The sequence below is a fragment of the Manis pentadactyla genome, chromosome X (assembly GCF_030020395.1).
Source record: "Manis pentadactyla isolate mManPen7 chromosome X, mManPen7.hap1, whole genome shotgun sequence".
NCBI classification, from domain to species: domain Eukaryota; kingdom Metazoa; phylum Chordata; class Mammalia; order Pholidota; family Manidae; genus Manis; species Manis pentadactyla.
The window spans coordinates 12,211,008-12,233,566 of record NC_080038.1 but is presented as its reverse complement, the minus strand read 5'-3'; the positions used below and the strand labels follow the sequence as shown (position 1 = coordinate 12,233,566).

The window sequence follows — 22,559 nt, the reverse complement described above, 5'->3', positions numbered from 1 at the left end:
CAAAATTTTATGTAAAATTGACTATTTTTTATTTTAGTGCACAGTTCTATAAATTATAACACATGTATAGATTTGTGTAACCACCACCACAAAAAAGGTACATTGCAATTCCAACAAAAAAAAGCTCCCTGGTACTACTCACTGAGACACAAACCCCCACTTCATGCTGTTTTCCAGCACTATAGTTTTACCTTTTCAAGCATGTCAAATAAAAGGAATCATGCAGCACATAACCTTTTGACACTAGCTTGTCTCACTCTGCATGTCTCTGAGTTTCATTCAAGTTGTTCTATCATTCCTTTTTACTGCTGAGTACTATTTCATTGGTGAGTGTACCACCATTTATCCATTCATCCTGTGGAAGACATTTGGGCTGTTTCCAAGTTTGCACTTACCACATGAAACTATGAACATCCACATACAGGTTTCTGGGCGAACAAAAGTTTTCATTTCACTAAGGTAGATATCCAGGAGTAGGACTGTGGGTCACATGGTAAGTATACATATAACTCCTCAAGAAACTGCCAAATGATTTTTCAGAGTGGGGTACCATTTTGCATTCCCATGACCAAGTCATGAGAACTCCAGTTGTCAGCACTTGGTGGTGTCAGTATTTTCTGTTTCAGCAATTCTAATATGTGTATAGTGGGTATGTGGTCACGGTTTTAATTTGCATTTCCCTAATGGCTAATGATGCTGAATATATTCTCACACATTTATTTTCCATACTTACATACTCTTTGGTAAAGTGTCTATTCAAGGACTTTTTCCATTTTTAAGTAGAGTTGTTTGAGTTTTGAGAATGCTTATTATTGAGTTTTGAGAGTTCTACACATAATCTGGAGAGAAGTTCTTTAAATACGTGTGTTAGAAATATTTTCGCCCTTGTCTGTAGTTTGTCTCTTAATTCTCTTGACAGTGTTTCTGGCAGAGAAGTTTTTAATTTTGATGCAGTCCACCTTATTTTTTTCTGTTATAGATTGTTGCTTTTGCCATCATTTCTAACCCCAACATGAATATCTTTTCCTAATGTTTTCTAAAAATTTTATGCCTTTATGTTTTAATCTGCATCTATGACTCATTTCAAGTTAATCTTTGTACAAGGAGTGAAGTTTTGATCAAGTTTCATTTTTTTATATATGGATGACCAATTGTTAGATAATAATTTGTTGGAAAGACTATCCTTTCTCCATGAATTGATTTTGCACCTTTGTCAAAGACTGAATGGCTGTATTCATGTGGTCTATTTCAGTACTCTCCATCCTGCTCCACTCATCTATGCATCAATCCCTCTACCAGTACCCTACTGTCTTGATTACTGAAGGTTGATACTAAAGTGATTCCTCCAACTTCATTCTTTTTCATATTTGTTTTAGCTATTTTAGTTCCTTGGTCCTTACGTATAAGTTATAGGATTAGCTTGTTCAACAAAAAAATCTTGCTGGGAGTTTAACTGGTATTACAATGAAACTATAGATCACTTGGGAGGAAAATTACATCACTACTGTGTTCAATCTTCTAATCCAGGAACAGCATATGTCTCTCCATTTATGTAAGTCTTCTTTGATTTCTTTTAGCAGCAATTTGTAGTTTTCAGTATACAGATCCTGTGTGTTTTGATGAATTTATACTTAAGTATTTCATTTGGAAGAAGGGTAAGCTACTGTGAATGGGAATGGTATTGTTTTTCAAATTTCCATTACCAATTATTCCTTGCATGTATATATATATCAATAAGATTGCTTGTTATGTTGTTGACCTTGTGTTCTGTGACCTTCATAAACTCAGTCAAAAAAAGGAAATTTTAGAAATAATTCAATTTGCAATAGTGACACAAATCTTAAAAACTGGGAATAAATTAAACAAAAGACATTTAATACTTACATACTCAGAACCACTAAGAGGAATTTTACAAGATCTAAATAAGTGAGAAGACATGCTCTGCTCACAGACCAGCAGACTCAAGATCATTTGGATGTTGATTCTCTTTAAACTGATCTATACATTCAATGCAAATCCAATCATAATCCTAGCAAGCTATTTTGTAGCAAATGACACACCAATTCTAAAATTTATATGAACAATGGGCCCAGAATGTCCAAAAGAATCTTGAAAGAGAAGAACTGGTTCAAAAATGTATACTACCTGATTTAAAGACCTAATACAAAGCAACTGTAATCAAGGTTGTATAATAGTGGCCTAAGGCTGAATAGATTAATGGAAGAAAATAAGAACCCAGAAATAAATCTACACTTATACGGTCATTATATTTTTCACAAGAGCACCAAAGTAATCCCAAAGAGGAAAGTAAACTCTTTTCAACAAATGGTGCTAGATTAATGAGATATTGATATGGGGAAAAAATGAACTTTGACCCTAACCTGATGCCATACATAAGAACAAAACTTAACTGAACATGGATTATACACATCGGTGTAGATACTATGGAAGTTCATTAAAAAATTAAAAATAGAACTACCAGGAATGACATCAATATCATGGCTGAATAAGACATCCCTCATCCATGTCCCCCTGCTAACAATAATTTGGCATCAATTCACAGATAAAGTGCCTTTGTGGGAGCCGTGGGATCCAGCACCACACACCAAGGGACTGAGGAGGAATCTCACACAGCCATGCATTGGGTAACAGGCACACAGACCTCAGTCCTGGCTCTGGACCCTGCAGTGGCCCGTGAACCAGCTCTAGTCCCTTGCAGCCACAGTCTAGGGACCCCCAGAAAGCCATGTTTCAGACAATGACTCACAGATGAAGGAGCCTTTGCAGAAGTCCAGGTTTCCTGCACCTAAGTTCCATCACAATGCTGGAGCAAAAAAAATGTAGGTTTGGATGCATTAGAGAGTGTAAGAGAAACTGACTTCACTCACATCACCCACCCAGTAAGACAGCCCAGCTTAGGGCCATGAGAGATCTTCTTGGCCCATGATTTCTTCCACGGGGTGAGAAGCTCTTGGCTTTTCCAGCTATGTGGGATGCTACTACTGAAGAGGCTCAATTCTCTCCTGCCCCATCCAGGGTACTGAATTGTGAACTGCATTAGTAGGGGACAGGAAGAAGCTGGCAGAACAGCAGACAGGACTCTTCAAGGGGATTAAAGGAACACAGGTCCTACTAAACGTGTTGTGGGACTCCATCAAAAAGCCCACCCATGAGTCTCTGAGGATCTTCCAACTGGCCACAGGGCACTCCCAACACTCCACTAGCCTTACTCTTAAACACACTCCCACCTTGTGGCCAGCTCCCCATTCATACTCCCAAAGACAGCAGCAACAGCAACCTTTGGCAGATGACTGCGAGCACATGCAGAAAGCCTGCACTGGCCCAAATCCCTGTGGGCCAGGGAGAGACCACAAATTTGAGCTTTAGTGCCACTTTTGAGAAAACAAAAGGGAGGCTGTCTGTATTCAGCCTGGTATTTTGCAGGACCAGGAGAAAGCATACAAGCTTAAGAATTCTGCCATAAAAGGGTGCAAGAAATCTCAAGCAGGTATATCCAGAGCACGTGTGAAAAAGCCTCAGAATCCTTAAGCAGATCTGGTGGAAGGTATTTCTCTCCTGAAGGCAGTTATAAGGACTGGAGATGACTACTACTTCAGATAAGAAGACAGCAATGTAAAACATCAAGGAAACATGACACCAACAAAGAATCACAATAATCTAGCAATCAATCCCAAAGACATGGAGATCTGATTTAACCAATAAAGAATGTAAAATAGCTGTTTTAAGGAAACTCAACAAGTCACAAGAGAACAAAGTCAACAAAATCAGGAAAACTACACTACATGAACAAAATGAGAAGTTTAACAAAGAGAAACCATAAAAAAGAACCAAACAGAAATTAAAGAATACAATAAATGAAAAGAAAAATGCAATAGAGAGCATCAACATCAAAATGGATCAAGCAGAAGAAACAATCTGAGACAGAAGACAAGAATGTAGAAATAATCCAGTCAGAGGGAAACAAAGAAAAAATATTTAGAAAGAGTAAAGAAAGCCTATGTGATCTACAAGATACCATCAAAAGAAATAATTTCTGGATTAGTGGAATCTGAGAAGTTGAAGAGAGGAGGAGGAAAAAAGTTTATCTGAATCAATAATTGCTGAGAATTTCCCAAATCTGGGGAGATATGGGTATCCAAGTTCATGAAGCTCACTGATCACCAAACTCAATTTAAAGAGATATTCTTCAAGACTCATTATATAAAACTATTAAAAATCAAAGACAATCTTAAAAGCAGCAAGAGAAAAGAAGCTTGTAACCTTTACAAGGGAACCCTCATAAGGTTACCAGCAAATTCTTCAGCGGCATTTTACACACCAGAAGAGTGGGATGATATATTCAAACTTCTGAAAGAAAAAAAACTGCCAACCAAGAAAACTCTATTTGGTAAAGCTACACTTGAGGAATATAAGAGAGAGAAAGACTTTCCCTAACGAAAGCTGAGGGAGCTCATCACCATTCAACCTGCCTTAAAAGAACTGCAGAGTTCTTTAAGCTGAAATGAAAGGATGTCAAGTAGTAAATAAAACATAAGAAAATATACAACATCCTGGTAAAGATAAGTATGTAGTCAAATTCATAGTCAAATTCAGAATACTCTTAATACTGTAGAATGGTGGGGTATTAACCACTTACCTCTAGTATGAAGGTCAAAGGACAAGAGTTTTAAAAGTATACCTAAAGTTATGTGTTAATACACAATATAAAAAGAGGTCAACTGCGGCATCAAAAACAAAAAGGGGTAACTAAAGGGTAGCGCTTTTACACGCAATTGAAGTTAAGCTTTTATTAGTGTAAAATAGACTATTATAAGATGTTATATATATATATATATATATATATATATATATATATATATATAGCCTCACAGTATTCCACAAAATAAAAGCCTATAATAGATTCACAAAACACAAAAAGAAGACAACCAAAGCACACCACTGCAGAAAAATCATTAATTCACAAAGAAGACAGCAAGAGAGGAAGAAAGGAACAAGGTAACTATAAAACAGCCAGAAAATAATTAACAAGATGTCATCAGTAAGTCCTTACTATCAATAATTACGCTAAATTTAAATGATTAAATTCTCCAATCAAAAGACATAGATTGGCTAAAAAACAAGACCAAACTATACACTGCCTACAAGACACTCACTCTGCTTTAAGTTCACACACAGGCTCAAAGTGAAGGCATGAAAAAGATATTCCATGCAAGTAGACACCAAAAGAGAACAGGGGTAGTAGCTATACTTAAAGTATATAAAATTTACAGTATAAAGTATAAAGCTATACTTAAAGTTTACTGACATATCAGACAAAACGGACTAAACAGACTTTAAGCCAAAAACTGTAACAAGAGATAAGGTCATTATGTAATGTTAAAGGGGATAATTCATCAAGAAAATGTAACAATTGTAAATATATAGGTACCCGGCATCAGAGGACTTAAATTTATGAAGAAAATACTAACAGATCTGAAGACAACAATAATAGTAGGGGAACTTCAATACCCCAGTTTCAACACTGGGTATATTATCCAGACAGAAAATCAGTATGGAAATGTCAGACTTGAACTATACTTTAGACCAAATGGACAAAACAGATATAAAAAACACTCCATCCAACAAGAGAAGAATTCCATGTTCTTCTCAAGTGCACATGGAATACTCTCCAGGATATACCATACCAGATGATAGGTCACACAACAAGTCTTAACAAATTTAAGACTAAAATCATACCAAGTATCTTTTCCAACCACAATGTTATGAAACTAGAAATCAGTAACAAGAAGAAAACTAGAAAAGTCACAAATATGTGGTGATTAAATGAACATAAAAAATAAACCCAAATTAAAAGTGAAGTCTATAAGAAACACCTACTGTATGGAGATACACTAAAGCCAGGCAAGAGACTCTTTAAATACTGCAATTCTACCCACACATAGTCAGACAAATAACATTTCAGTTGGGATGCTTAAAAATAGAGCACAGGGGAGAGGATTAAAGATGGCGGCGTGAGAGGAGAGACAGAGGCTTCCTCCTAAAACTGGATACAATTAGAAAATTTAATTGGCGCAACTAATCCTGAGAGAGCAACAGGAAAGAGGAGGCGTCAGACTGCACACACCTGGAGAAAAGAGCAGACCTCAGCGAACGGGGTAACGTACCAGAGCTGTGGCTCCGCGGGACCCGAGCCCCTCCCCGACCCCAGCTCACTGGCAGGAGGAAGAGAAACGGAGCAGGGAGGGAGTGGAAGGCCTGGGACTGCTGAATACCTAGCTCCGGAGATCTGCTCTGGGAGCACAAACCTACATTTCATGGTGCTTTCATGAGACTCGCATGACTACCAGGTTGGAAAGTTAATACAGGCAGAGTTCCTGGGGAGACTGGGATTCCGGCTGCTTGTGGAAAGCAGGGATCCATATCTGGCTGCTCTGGGACAAAAACTTCTACCTGTGTGACCGGCCCACTGGCTCAGGCAGTGGAGACAGACACAGCAGCCAGGAGGCTGGGAACAGCTCTTTCCTCCCCCCAGGCACCAGTACCGCTCCCCTGCGACCCCCGACATTGCTTCAGGGGCTCAGCAGCTCCAGAAGAGAGCTTCTGGACACTAGAGGGCGCCATATACAAACATGAAACGCCAAAGGAACCTTGTCCAGAGTAAAATTGTTAATACAACTCCCGAGAAAGATTTAAATGATATGGACCTCGTGACTCTTCCTGAAAGGGAGTTCAAAATAAAAATCATCAACATCCTAATAGAGGTAAGGAAAGACATCCAAGAACTCAGGAATGAATTCAGGTCAGAGATCCAATCATTAAAAAACACGATGGAGGGTATTAAAAGCAGCTTGGATATGGTGGAGGAGACAATAAATGAAATAGAAACTAGAGAAGAGGAATACAAAGAAGCTGAGGCACAGGGAGAAAGAAGGATCTCTAAAAATGAAAGAATATTGAGAGAACTGTGTGACCAATCCAAGTGGAACAGTATTTGCATTATAGGGATACAAGAAGAAGAAGAAGAGAGAGAAAGGGATAGAAAGTGTCCTTGAGGAGGTAGTTGCTGAAAACTTCCCCAATCTGGGGAAGGACATAGTCTGTCAGGCCATGAAGATCCACAGATCCCCCAACATAAGGGACCCAAGGAAGACAACAGCAAGACACATACTAATTAAAATGGGAAAGATCAAGGATAAGGACAGACTGTTAAAAGCAGCCAGAGGCAGAAATAAAATCACATACAAAGGAAAGCCCATCAGACTAACAACAGACTTCTCAGCAGAAACCTTACAGGCCAGAAGGGAGTGGCATGATGTATTTAATGCCATGAAGCAGAAGGGCCTGGAACCAAGATTACTTTATCCGGCAAGATTATCATTTAAATTTGAAGGAGGGATTAAACAATTTCCAGATAAGCAAAAGCTGAGAGAGTTTACCTCCCACAAACCATCTCTGCAGTCTATTTTGGAGGGACTGCTATAGATGGAAGTGTTCCTAGGGTTGGATAGCTGTCACCAGAGGTAGGAAAATCAAGGTAGGGAGGGTGAAGCAGGTGATTGCGAGGCAAATGCAAAATTAAATTGACTATCCCCAAAGTCAATCAAGGGGTAGACAAAAAGTACAGAATTTGATACATAATATGTAAAGAATGGAGGAGGAAGAAAAAGGAGGAGAAATAGAAAAGAACCTTTAGATTGTGTTTGTAACAGCATACTAAGTGAGTTAAGTTAGACTCTTAGATAGTAAGGAAACTAACCTGGAACCTTTGGTAACCACGAATCTAAAGCCTGTAATGGCAATAAGTACATACCTATCGATAATGACCCTAAATGTAAATGGACTGAATGCACCAGTCAAAAGACACAGAGTAATAGAATGGATAAAAAAACAAGACCCATCTATATGCTGCTTACAAGAGACTCACCTCAAACCTAAAGACATGCACAGACTAAAAGTCAAGGGATGGAAAAAGATATTTCATGCAAACAATAGGGAGAAAAAAGCAGGTGTTGCAGTACTAGTATCAGACAAAATAGACTTCAAAACAAAGAAAGTAACAAGAGATAAAGAAGGACATTACATAATGATAAAGGGCTCAGTCCAACAAAAGGATATAACCATTATAAATATATATGCACCCAACACAGGAGCACCAGCATATGTGAAATAAATACTAACAGAACTAAAGGAGGAAATAGACTGCAATGCATTCATTTTAGGAGACTTCAACACACCATTCACTCCAAAAGACAGATCCACCAGACAGAAAATAAGTAAGGACACAGAGGCACTGAACAACACACCAGAACAGATGGACCTAATAGACATCTATAGAACTCTACACCCAAAAGCAACAGGATACATGTTCTTCTCAAGTGCACATGGAACATTCTCCAGAATAGACCACATACTAGGCCACAAAAAGAGCCTCAGTAAATTCCAAAAGACTGAAATCCTACCAACCAACTTTTCAGACCACAAAGGCATAAAACTAGAAATAAATTGTACCAAGAAAGCAAAAAGGCTCACAAACAAACGGAGGCTTAACAACATGCTCCTAAATAATCAATGGATCAACGACCAAATTAAAATGGAGATCCAGCAATATATGGAAATAAATGACAACAACAACACAAAGCCCCAACTTCTGTGGGACGCAGCCAAAGCAGTCTTAAGACAAAAGTATATAGCAATCCAGGCATATTTAAAGAAGGAAAGACAAACCCAAATGCATAGTCTAATGTCACAATTATCAAAATTGGAAAAAGAAGAACAAATGAGGCCTAAAGTCAGCAGAAGGAGGGACATAATAAAGATTAGAGAAGAAATAAACAAAATTGAGAAGAATAAAACAATAGGAAAAATCGATGAAACCAAGAGCTGGTTCTTTGAGAAAATAAACAAAATACATAAGCCTCTAGCCAGACGTATTAAGAGAAAAAGAGAATCAACACACATCAACAGAATCAGAAATGAGAAAGCAAACATCACAACAGACCCCACAGAAATACAAAGAATTATAAGAGACTACTATGAAAACCTATATGCTAAGAAGCTGGAAAACCTAGAAGAAATGGACAACTTCCTAGAAAATTATTACAACCTTCCAAAACTGACCAAGGAAGAAACACAAAATCTAAACAAACCAATTACCAGCAAAGAAATTGAAGCGGTAATCAAAAAACTACCCAAAAAAAACACCCCCGGGCCAGATGGATTTACCTCGGAATTTTATCAGACATACAGAGAAGATATAATACCCATTCTCCTTAAAGTTTTCCAAAAAATTGAAGAGGAGGGAATACTCCCAAACTCATTCTATGAAGCCAACATCACTCTAATACCAAAACCAGACCCCACCAAAAAAGAAAATTACAGACCAATATCCCTGATGAATGTAGATGCAAAAATACTCAATAAAATATTAGCAAACCGAATTCAAAAATATATCAAAAGAATCATACATCACAACCAAGTGGGATTCATCCAAGGGATGCAAGGATGGTACAACATTCGAAAATCCATCAACATCATCCACCACATCAACAAAAAGAAAGACAAAAACCGTATGATCATCTCCATAGATGCTGAAAAAGCATTTGACAAAATTCAACATCCATTCATGATAAAAACTCTCAGCAAAATGGGTATAGAGGGCAAGTACCTCAACATAACAAAGGCCATATATGATAAACCCACAGCCAACATCATACTGAACAGCGAGAAGCTGAAAGCTTTTCCTCTGAGATCGGGAACTAGACAGGGATGCCCACTCTCCGCACTGTTATTTAACATAGTACTGGAGGTCCTAGCCATGGCAATTAGACAAAACAAAGAAATACAAGGAATCCAGATTGGTAAAGAACAAGTTAAACTGTCATTATTTGCAGATGACATGATATTGTACATAAAACACCCTAAAGACTCTCCACTCCAAAACTACTAGAACTAATATCGGAATTCAGCAAAGTTGCAGGATACAAAATTAACACACAGAAATCTGTGGCTTTCCTATACACTAACAATGAGCCAATAGAAAGAGAAATCAGGAAAACAACTCCATTCACAACTGCATCAAAAAGAATAAAATACCTTGGAATAAACCTAACCAAAGAAGTGAAAGACCTATACCCTGAAAACTATAAGACACTCTTAAGAGAAATTAAAGAGGACACTAACAAATGGAAACTCATCCCATGCTCATGGCTAGGAAGAACTAATATCGTCAAAATGGCCATCCTGCCCAAAGCAATATACAGATTTGATGCAATCCCTATCAAATTACCAACAACATTCTTCAACGAACTGGAACAAATAGTTCAAAAATTCATATGGAAACACCAAAGATCCCGAATAGCCAAAGCAATCCTGAGAAAGAAGAATAAAGTGGCGGGGATCTCACTCCCCAACTTCAAGCTCTACTACAAAGCCATAGTCATCAAGACAATTTGGTACTGACACAAGAACAGAGCCACAGACCAGTGGAACAGATTAGAGACTCCAGACATTAACCCAAACATATATGGTCAATTAATATTTGATAAAGGAGCCATGGACATACAATGGGGAAATGACAGTCTCTTCAACAGATGGTGATGGCAAAACTGGACAGCCACATGTAAGAGAATGAAACTGGATTATTGTCAACCCAAAGCACAAAAGTAAATTCGAAATGGATCAAAGACCAGAATGTAAGTCATGAAACCATAAAACTCTTAGAAAAAAACATAGGCAAAAAATCTCTTGGACATAAACATTAGCTACTTCTTCATGAACATATCTCCCCAGGCAAGGAAAACAAAAGCAAAAATGAACAAGTGGGACTATATCAAGCTGAAAAGCTTCTGTACAGCAAAGGACACCATCAATAGAATAAAAAGGTACCCTACAGTATGGGAGAATATATTCGTAAATGACAGATCCGATAAAGGCTTGACATCCAAAATATATAAAGAGCTCACACACCTCAACAAACAAAAAGCAAATAATGCAATTAAAAAATGGGCAGAGGAGCTGAACAGACAGTTCTCCAAAGAAGAAATTCAGATGGCCAACAGACACATGAAAAGATGCTCCACTTTGCTAGTTATCAGAGAAATGCAAATTAAAACCACAATGAGATATCACCTCACACCAGTAAGGTTGGCCACCATCCAAAAGACAAACAACAACAAATGTTGGTGAGGTTGTGGAGAAAGGGGAACCCTCCTACACTGCTGGTGGGAATGTAAATTAGTTCAGCCATTGTGGAAAGCAATATGGAGGTTCCTCAAAATGCTCAAAATAGACTTACCATTTGACCCAGGAATTCCACTTCTAGGAATTTACCCTAATGATGCAGCACTCCAGTTTGAAAAAGACAGATGCACCCCTATGTTTATCGCAGCACTATTTACAATAGCCAAGAAATGGAAGCAACCTAAGTGTCCATCAGTAGATGAATGGATAAAGAAGATGTGGTACATATACACAATGGAATATTATTCAGCCATAAGAAGAAAACAAATCCTACCATTTGCAACAACATGGATGGAGCTAGAGGGTATTATGCTCAGTGATATAAGCCCAGTGTAGGAAGACAAATACCAAATGATTTCACTCATCTGTGGAATATAAGAACAAAAGAAAAACTGGAGGAACAAAACAGCAGCAGAATCACAGAACCCAAGAATTGACTAACAGTTACCAAAGGGAAAGAGACTGGGGAGAATGGGAGGGAAGGGAGGGATAAGGGCAGGGAAGAAGAAAGGGGGTATTATGATTAGCATGTATAATGTGGGGGGTGGGGGAAAGGGGAGGGCTCTGCAACACAGAGAAGTAGTGATTCTACATCTTACTATGCTGATGGACAGTGACTGTAATGGGGTTTGTGGGGGGGGACTTGGGGTAGGGGAGAGCCTAGTAAACATAATATTCTTCATGTAATTGTAGATTAATGATAACAAAATTTTTAAAAAATTACAAAAATAATAGAGCACAAAAAGGTAAATACAGCATGAATATTGTAATAATCATTGTTTAGGAAATTTTTATCTTCCTTTTTAGTCTTCATTCTAAGATTACTAATTTTCATACATGTTTATAGCTATCCACAGATACACCCACAGAAGCATGAGGGACCAAGTATAAAACGTCATTTGCCTGAGGAACATGCGTGAGCTTCTAAATGTAACTTCTACCTATGACTAATTTAATAAAGATTTTTGCCGCAGAAAAAAAAGGGAAGTCTACAAATATCTTTAAACAAATGAAAATAGAAGCAGAATGTAACAAAACACAAGGCCAACAGGTACATGAAAAGGTGCTGAACATCACTAATCATCAGGGAAATGCAAATCAAAACTACAATGAAGTTACTACCTCACACCTGTTAGAATGGCTATTATTGAAAAGATAATTGTTAGTGAGGAAATGGAGAAATGGGAATGTACATTGGCAGAGCCACTATGGAAAACAGTACCAAAGTTCCTCAAAATTAAAAAAACAACTATAACAGGATTCAGCAATCCCACTTTGGGTATCCAAAGGAAATGAAATCAGGATCTCGAAGGGATACCTGCACTCCCCTGCTCACCACAGCATTACTTACAATAGCCAAGATATGCAAACAATTTTAGTATCTCTCTACAAAAGAATGGATATAGAAAATGTGGTCATACATACAGTAGGATATAATTCAGCCATAACAAAGAAGGAAATTCTGCCATTTGTAACATTGACGGACCTTATGGGCACTGCCAAGTGAAGTAAGTCGGTCAGAGAAAGGCAAATGCCTTTCGATATCACTTGTGTGTGGAATCTAAAAAAGCAAAATTCATAGAAACAGAGAGTAGAACGGTGGTTGCCAGGGGCTGGGGGAAATGGCAAGATGTGGTCAAAAGAACAAACTTCCAGTAATAAAATGAGTAAATTCTAGGAATCTGACTAACAGCATGGTGACTATAGTTAACAAATATTATATTACATACTTAAAAGTTGCTGAGAGAGTAAATCGTAAATGTTCTCACCATATAAAAGAATTGGTAATTACATGAGGTGATGGAGGTATTAACAAAAATACTACGATAATCATATTGCAATATATGTTTATCAAATGAACATATTGTACACTTCAAAATTATACAGTGTTATATAAGCACGCCTCAGATACTGCAGGTTTGGTTCCAGACCACCTCAATAAAGCAAACATTGCAAGAAAGCAAATATCACAATAAAACAAATCAAGTACATACAAAAGTTATGTTTACACTACTGTAGTCCATTCAGTGTGCAATAGCATTATCTCCTTAAAAATGTACATACCCTAATACTTTATTGCTAAGAATTACCTGAGCTTACAGTGAGTCATAATCACTGATCACAGATCACTAAACAAACATAATAATAATGAAAAAGTTTGAAATATCATGAGAATTACTGAAATGTGATGCAAAGATATAAAGTGAACAAATGCTGTTGGAAAAAATGGCATGAACAGATTTGCTGGAAGCAGGGTTGCCACAAACCTTCAACTTGTAAACAATGCAGTATCTGCTTAGGGCAATAAAGCGAAGCACAATAAAATGAGGTTTGCCTACATGTCAATTCTATCTCAATAAAGCTAAAAAAAAAAAAAAAGAACTACCATATGATCCAGCAATCCCATTTCTCGGTATATATCCAAAGAAACTGAAGTCAGTATCTTGAAGATATCTGCACTCCCATGTTCACTGCAGCATTATTCACAACAACCAAGTGATACCGGAAGCAACCTAAATATCCGTCAACAGATGACAGATAAAGAAAATGTATTTACAGCTGACCCTTGAACATATGTGTTTGAACCATGCAGGGCCACAAAAATGTGGACTTTTATCAATAAATGTATTGAAAAATCTTTTGGAGATTTGTGACAATGTGGAAAAAACATTTTCTTTCCTCTAGCTTACCTTATTGTTAAGAATACAGTATATAATACGCATAAACATACAAAATATGTGCTAATCAACTGTTTATGTTATCAATAAAGCTTCCAGTCAAGAGTAGACTATTAGTAGTTAAGTTTCTGGGGAAGCAAAAGTTATATGTGGATTTTCACCACATGTAGGACAGTCGGTGTCCCTAACCCCATGTTGTTCAAGGTTCAACAGTACAGTACATACAACAGAATATTATTCAGCCTTAAAGAAATCTTGCCGCTTGCAACAACACAGATGTACCTGGAGGCCATTATGTTAAGGGAAATAAGCCAGACACAGAAGGACAGACACTACGTGATACCACTCATGAGTAATTTAAATAGTCAAACTCATAGAACAGAGAGAACGATGGTTGCGGGGGGAGGGTGCGGGGGCATGGGGAAGTATTATTCAAAGGGTATAAAGTTTCAATTATGTAGGATGAATAAGACCTAGAGATCTATTGTACAGCATATTGCCTATAGTTAATAATACTGTTCTAAATAATTAAAAATATGCTAAGAGGGTAGATCTTGTCTTGTGTTATCACATATACAAAATAATATTAATAATAATAATATACAAAGAGGAAATTTTCAGAGGTGATGGGTGGTTTTAACTGTGGTGATGGTTTCATGGATAGTAATCTCCAAACCCATCATGTCACATACATTAAATATGTATAGATTTTTATATGTGAATCATACCTCAATAATGTCTTTAAAAAAAACAAATGTATCATAGACCAAATGTAAAAGTTAAAACAATAAAGCCTTTAGAAGAAAACACAGATCTACATAATTTACATGTAGGCTAAGTTTCTTTATACAGGAAGAACTAACCATAAGAGAAAAAAATGATAAAGTAGACCTTATCAAAATTAAAAACTTCTCTTGATGAAAAGATACAGTAAGAAAATGAATAGGCTTAACAAAGACTAGAAGAAAACACTCATAAAGTGTATGTCTGACAAAGGACTGATAACCAAGATAATATAAAAACCACCTACCTACAACTCCACAAAAAAGACTAAGAACAATTTTTAAATGGCCAAAAATTTTGAAAAGACACTTCAAAAAATAGAATATATGAAAGGTAAATAATCCCACAGAACAGTGCTCAACATCATTAAGCATAAGGGAGATACAAAATAAAAACTGCATCACCACAGGCCTGGCTAAGTACTAATAATACCAAATGTTGGTGTGGGTGTGGAACAACTGGAAAAATCTCAACCACTTTTGGAAAAGCTCTAGCACTTTTTTAATAAAACTAATCACATATACTCACCATATTACCTATTAATCCTAATCCGAATCAATTACCCAAGACAAATGAGAACATATTTTGATACAATGACTTATTCAAGAATGTGGGTTTTTTTTTTTCAAAATAACCAGAAGCTGGAAACAGCTCAAGTATCCATTAATAGGAGAGTGGATAACCAAATCGTGACATATTGACATATTCACTCAATAGAATATCACTCAGCAATAAAAAGGAACTGATTATTGACACATGCAATAATATAAATGAATCTCAAAAACATAATGCTAGAAGAAGCTTTACACAAAGTACATCATTTATATAGTTATAGAATAGGCAACACTTTGGCATAAAAAATCAAGAATACTGGTTGCTTTTGTGTGAGTAGGGAAGGATCTGGTTGGGAAGGAACATGAGGGAGCCTCCCAGGGTGATGGTAACATTCTCTATCTTGATGGGGTTTGGGTTCTATAGATGTATGAAATTGTTGAAAACTCAGCAATTGTACACTTAAGATTTAGGCACTCATTGTATGTAAAATTTATATCACAAGAAAAACCTGCAGAAACACTGAACTCTAGTTAATGATATGCATGTTGAAATATTTAGGGGATACGTGCAGATGTCTGCAATTTACATGAAAATGTTAACAGTAAGATTGACAAATGGATAAATAAAGGGTAGATAAATGGATAGATATGTGATAAAACAAGTTAATGGTAGAACTGAAGGGGTGGCTATAAAAGTATTTCCTGTATGATTCTTTCAACTTTCTTGTAGGCTTGAAAGTGTTCATAATAAAATACTGGGACAAAGGGAGAGGGTAATAAAAGAGAAATCAAAGAAGGAAGAGACAGCAGAGCATGCTAAGGAGGAGGCATCAGTGAAGTAGGAGGAAAATAAGAATAATAATGTATCCCAAAAGCCAGTCAGAAAAGTGCTTTCTGAGGAGGGAATGATCAATTGTATAGAATTTTTCTGAAAATTTGAATAATAGTAAAGCAGGTCTGCTGGGTATGGCTGAAAGAGGGGCATGAGTGGAGGAGAATAAAGCCACACTGAAATGGATGGAGAGCAAACTGCTGGTAAGGAAGCAGAGTCAGCAAGTAAGAACAACCCCTAAGAAATTTAGCTATGAAGCAGACAGGGCAGTAGCTGAAGAAGGATGTGGGGTCAAGATAATGGATAATACCAGAGCATGATTATGTGTGGACAGGAATGATCCAGTAGAGCACCAAGGGATGTAGGAGAATTGTGCCCCCTGAAAAGATAAGTTAAGTCCTAAGCCCCAGTACCTGTATATATGAACTTATATTGGAAATAGGGTCTTTGTGGATGTAATTTAGCTGAAAGAAGGTTATGCTGGTTTAGGGTCGGTCCTAATCCAATGACTGGTGCTCTGATAAGAAGAGGATACAAAAAGAGGAGGAATGTGGACACAGACACAGAGAGACACAGAGAGAACACCATGTTGAGTGTGGAGGCAGAAACTGAAGTGCACCTACAAACCAAGGGACACCAAGGATTGCCAGTAACTGGGAAGAAAGGATTCTCCCAGAAAGCCTTTGGAGAGAGAGCATGGCTCTGCTGAATATGACCATGATTTCAGACTTCTAGCCTCCCAAGCTGTGAGAACAGATGTCTGTCATTTTAAGCCACCAAGTTTATAGTGCCTTGTTACAACAGCTCTAAGAAACTGACACAGAGATTAATGATGAAGAGAAATGGGTGATGAGGATGGGGTGATGTCCTTAAGAAGGTGAATAGAACCAACTCCAAGGTACCAGGGGAGGGGCTGGCCTTTGACAGTATTAGGGTTGCCCTATTCTACAAAGTATAGCATCATTACAGGAAAATTTAAATGAGGAAGGCCTCACCCAGATGCTCTAGAAAATAAAGAATGCTTCAAGCAAACAGCCTTTGTAATAGATTCTCTGTCCTTTTAACTAACACCCAATATGCAGCCTACACATTAAAGTTACTAGTCTTCCTTTAACCATACAAGAACCAAGCCATAAAACTTAAATACAGCAATTCTCTGCCTCCCAAAAGGAGCTGCAGAACAAAGAGGCTAGTCTTACCAACAGGAATGGAACCAAATGCTCAGCCAATGGTCAAAGCAAAACAACCATATGAAAAGCCTGGTAATCCAAATGTGGCAAATTTCTTACCTTGAGCTGCTGTTGGAGTTCACTGTTCAACCGGGCCAGCACTGCATTTGCCTCTTTATTTTTGCGGATAGCAGTTTGAATAGCCTTCTTCTGTTTGGAAGACTGTCTACAAAAAAGTACAAACAGTTCTGTGAAATAGAACGTAAGACGTCTGGGCCCTTTTGGGTCAGAACTCTGATTCATAAGAACTAAACTAACAACAGGCTAATGTCACAGGGTTCCAAAAATAAAATCATCTATTTGCAGGCAGACAAGTAGGCAGGCACACACCAAAGGAAACAAATTTGTCAAGATGAATTATTTATACCTGAAGTAATTCCCATTTTATAACTTGAAGAAAAGCTGTGAGTTGGGCCTTTTCAAACACTGTTCCATTTATTCCAACACATTTTAATAAGTATTTCTTCCTGACAAACCATATTAACTGGAATGCCCTTTCTATGTAAGCACTGATGGCATTCAAAAGACCTGCAGGTGGACCCTGTGGACAAGTCTCAAGGAAATGAATAGAACATTCTCTTTGGCAAAATCCTACATTAATTCAGCCAGCCTAGGTAACTTCTTCATTTCTTAATTATTAGGCATGAATGCCTGAGTATGCGTGTGTGAGTGCACATATGCATACACCAGCATACATCTGTAGCACTTCAGAAAAACACAGAAATAATTTAATACCAATATTCCCAAGTTAAGCCAATAGTAGATTCACAGAACAGGTATGACTAAGGTGTCCATATGTCCCACTGTGCCCATTACAGTCTCTACTTACACCAACCCTAATTATTTTTAGCACCTCCTTTCCACCCTCAAAACTGTCCACAGTTGGGATGATAAATCAGGTGGTTTTATAACCTATATATCCCACAGCAAGAATACTGAATTCTCAAAGCAAAAAGGTGACTTAAATTCCCCTAGAAAAAGAAACTTATTTGTAATCCTTGGGAGATGGGTTCTAGGCCAAGGCAACTAAACTGGAATGCATTGTGACCACTGTAGAGATCTGATTAATATTTACTGAGAATATACACTATGCTAGCCACTCTAACAATCTGTAAATTCCCCAGTAAGTTTAGAATTAAAGATTGACTTTTTCATCCATAAATAGGTAGAGAAGAGGCTTCAAAATCTACTTTTAAAATGATATAGATTGGATTTCTGGTTTCAGGACAAGATGAAGTAGACACACTTCTCTCTCTTCCTCCCACTAAGTACAGTTAAAACCTTGGACATAACATATAAAACAAACATATGATGATTCCAAAAAGTGGAGTGAAGAAGCCAAACCAGCTAGAGAAGTCAGTCTATAAGGAAACACATAGCAGTGAGTTCCCTAGGTTTTCCTTTTCATTTCAAATATCCAGACTGGATAGTGGAGAAGCCGGCAATACATAAATGCTAATGAGGGCAAACAAACAAACAACAACAACAACAAAAAACCCCAAATCCTGTTCTCTCTAGCCAAAGGGTTTGGAAAGGGGCAGCCTAGCAAGACAGAAATTAGATATAATATCCCTCCCGAATACAGATGCAAAATCTTTAATAAAATATTAGCAAACAAAATTCAGCAATATATCAAAAGAATTATACACTATGACCAAGAGGAGTTTATTCCAGGGACGCAAGCTGATTCAATATTCAAACATCAATCAATTATCCACCGTCTTAAGAGGTGAAAAAAGAAAAATCAGATGACAGTGTATCAATTGATACAGGAAAAGTACCTGAAAAAACTCAATATCCATTCATGGTAAAAACTCCCAGAAAACTATGAATAGAGGTGAACCACCTCAACTTGTTAAAGAACCTCTACAAAAAATCTACAGCTAACATCATAATTAAAAACAGAATGCTTTCCCCCCAACATTAGGAACAGGGCAAGGATTTCTACTCCCATCACCATTTTCAACATAGTGCTGAAAGTCCTAGACAGCACAATGCAAGAAAAGGGGAAAAAAGCACACACATTGAAAAGGAAGAAATAAAAACTATTCCCATTTGCAGATGACATGATGGTCTGTGTAGAAAAACCCAAGAATCTATTTTTTAAAAAAACCTCCTAGAATAATAAGTGATTTCAGAAGGAAAGAAGTGAGTTTGCAGGACAGAAGATTAACATACAAAATCAATAGTATTTCAGTATACTAAAGATGAACACTTGGAAATCAAAATAAAAAATATGCTATCATTACAAAGACTCAAACTGAGATCCTTAGATATATCAAAAAACATATACAGAATTTACATGCTGAAAACTACAACTGAAAATTATATAAGTGATGAAAGAAAGAAAACAGGATCTAAATAAATGGATAAATATATCATGTTCATGGACTGGAAGACTCAACAGAGTAAATAAGTCAACTCTCCCCAGATTGATATAAAAGTTTAATACAATTCCTATCAAAATACCAACAAGGGCTTTGTAATTCAAGACAATTATTCTAAAATTTACATGGAAAGTCAAAAGAATTAAGTGGCTAAAACAATTTTGAAAACAAAAAGTGGGAGAAATAGGAGACTTATTATATAGCTATAGTATCAAGTAATCAAGTAATAAAGACATCAAACAGACTGTGTGGTACTGATAGAGGTAAAAACGCACAGATCAGTGGAAGAGAACAGAGAGCCCAGGAATACTCACACTAGCACAGCCAACTTATTTCTGATAAAAGTGAAAAGGCAAGTCAAAGAAGAACAGCCTTTTCAACAGTGCTGGAATAACTCAATGTCCACAGGCAAAGAAATGAACCTTGACCTGAATCTCACATCTTACATTAAAATTAAAACATTATGGATCAACTTAAATATGAAGTGTAAAATTATAGAACTTTTAGAAGAAAACATAAGAGGAAACCTTCAGGACCTAGGGCTTGGCAAAGAGGTTTTCAATGTGACAACAAAAGCACTGTCCATAAAAAAAATCAGTAAGTTGGAGTTCATCAAATTTCAAAAACTTTTGCTCTATGGAAGATTCTATTAAGAGGATGAAAAGACTTAAAGCTAAGACTGGGAGAAAATATTTGCAAACCACAGATCTGACTATTGATCTGTATTTAGAATATACACCGAACTCTCAAAACTCAATAGTAGAAAACCAATTCAAATAGAAAATGGGCCAAGAACATGAAGAGACATGTCACCAAAGCAGATATATGATGGCAAATACACACATGAAAAGATGTTGAACATCATGAGCCATTAGGGAAATGCAAAGTAAGATCATGATGGGATAGGACTACATACCTATTAGACTAGCTAAAAAACAAACAAACCAGTGACAGTGCCCAATGCTGATGAGGATGTGGAGAAACTGAATCCCTCACATACTGCTGCTGGAAATGCAAAATGGTACAGCCATGGTGGAAAACAACTAGGTAGTTTCTTTAAAAACTAAACATAATGTAGCATACAACCCGTCACCCTCCTTGACATTTATCCCAGAGAAATGAAAACTTATGTGCATACAAGAACCTGTATACAGATGCTCACAGCAGCTTTATTTGTAATACTCAACAACTAGACACAACCAAAATTGTCTCTGAACAGGTGAATGGCTAAGCAGACTGTGGTATATCCATGCCACAGAATATTGCTTAGTAGCATTGACTGAGATACATAACAACTTGGATGGATGTCAAGGGCATTATGCCAAGTGAAAACACCAAAACTCAACAGGTCACATGCTGGGTGATTTTTTTATGTAACATTCTCAAAATGACAAAAATTATGGTGATGGAAAAGAGACCAGTATTTGCCAGAGATAAGGGATAGTGAGGAGGCAGGCATAGGTATGACTTTTGTACCTTGATTGCAGTGGTGGTTATAAAATTCTACACATGATAGAGTGGCACACAACTATACACAGACACTGTCCCAGTGTCAGTCTCCCAGTTTTGATATTGTACTCCAGGTTAGGTAAAGCAATCTGGGAGAAACTAGGTGAAAGACACCTGGCACTTCTTTGTACTATTTTTGTAACTTCCTGTGAATCTATAATTATTTCAAAATAAAAAGTTTTTTAAAAAGATGTTGATCAGAACTGGATGCCCCTCCTTAAACTACCACCATGCTATGTACACCCAGTTTTTAACAGTTTCCCCCTTCTCTGGGAATGTCTCCATCCACTTCCCTCTCCTCCACAGGGACAGGCCCCTGGCAGGCAGTCCTATGTGTCTTAGGAAACCCTCCTCTCTATTTTCACACATGAATGGATGCTGGCCCATGCTAAGCTGACCAGATTCTCTCCCACAGGTATATAGGTTATAGCTAAGAGTTCAGCTCATTCTGGGCCCTGCACAGTGAGAATGAAATCTCTAGAGTTACAGGTGGCTGAGAAGTTTCCATAGATAAAAATGACAACAACATTCTAAGAAAGTTGAGAGGGAACAGGAGCCCCCAAAAGTTTTTAATCCGCTATTTCAATCTGTTCCTGCCACTACTTTCCATAAGTCACTCCTACATCCTTTCAATAAAGAATATGGTTTTGCCATCTCAGGTTGCTTGTATTATTTTCAACCAAAGGAACCCTAAGTAACGTGAAAATAGCACAAACCCCAGAATACCTCTCAAGGGTTCAGCAAAGGCATTTAACTTGCCTTATCCTCTTAAGAGTTGCTTCTATAGTTTGTCCCTTCAGGTTCCTCCTAATATTGTTACTCACTGTTCTAGGCTGGACTCTAACTTGTGCCCACTGTGTACCTTTATAAGGAGGAAGATGAAGGAGTAATCGTTACACAACTGTTATTTTGCCTATTTCTACTGTGCCATTGATTAGAACTGCAGCTCTGTGAGACACAGTCCACGCGAGGGTTTGTGGCGGACAACCCTCCAAAACCTGTTCTTGTGTCTCCTTGTTTTCAGCAGCCTATCAGCATCAGCTTGAGCTAGGCACATGGCCTTCCAAGTAGGAACTACATTTACCTGGCTTCCTTGCAGTAGGTGAAGTCACATGATGAAGTTTGGGCCAAAGGGATCAGAGAGATGTGATGTGTGTCACTTTAGAGTCATATCCTTAAAAGTAACTTGTTTTCTCTCCATTTGTTCCCTCCCCCTTCCCGCGGCCTGCAATGTTAATGTGTTAGTGGTGAGTGATCTTCACCAAATGGATAAAGGCAACCCCCAACAGGGATCCAGAATAAGAAGACAGAAAGCACCTGGGCTCCAG

The 22,559-nt window shown here is 37.5% G+C and overlaps 1 protein-coding gene across 13 annotated transcripts in view; it reads right to left on the bottom strand.

The window, feature by feature from the left end:
• Positions 1-22,559, bottom strand: part of REPS2 (RALBP1 associated Eps domain containing 2) — a 274,803-nt gene that overhangs the window by 9,058 nt on the left and 243,186 nt on the right. For 12 of the 13 annotated variants that reach the window (XM_036912894.2, XM_036912895.2, XM_057496024.1 and 9 more), the window contains one exon: positions 17,396-17,501. In XM_036912894.2, the coding sequence (XP_036768789.1) occupies positions 17,396-17,501 (106 nt within the window). Of the gene's footprint in view, positions 1-2,767; positions 2,825-17,395; positions 17,502-22,559 lie in introns of all 13 variants that reach the window. The other variant, XM_057496022.1, reaches the window with a different exon arrangement.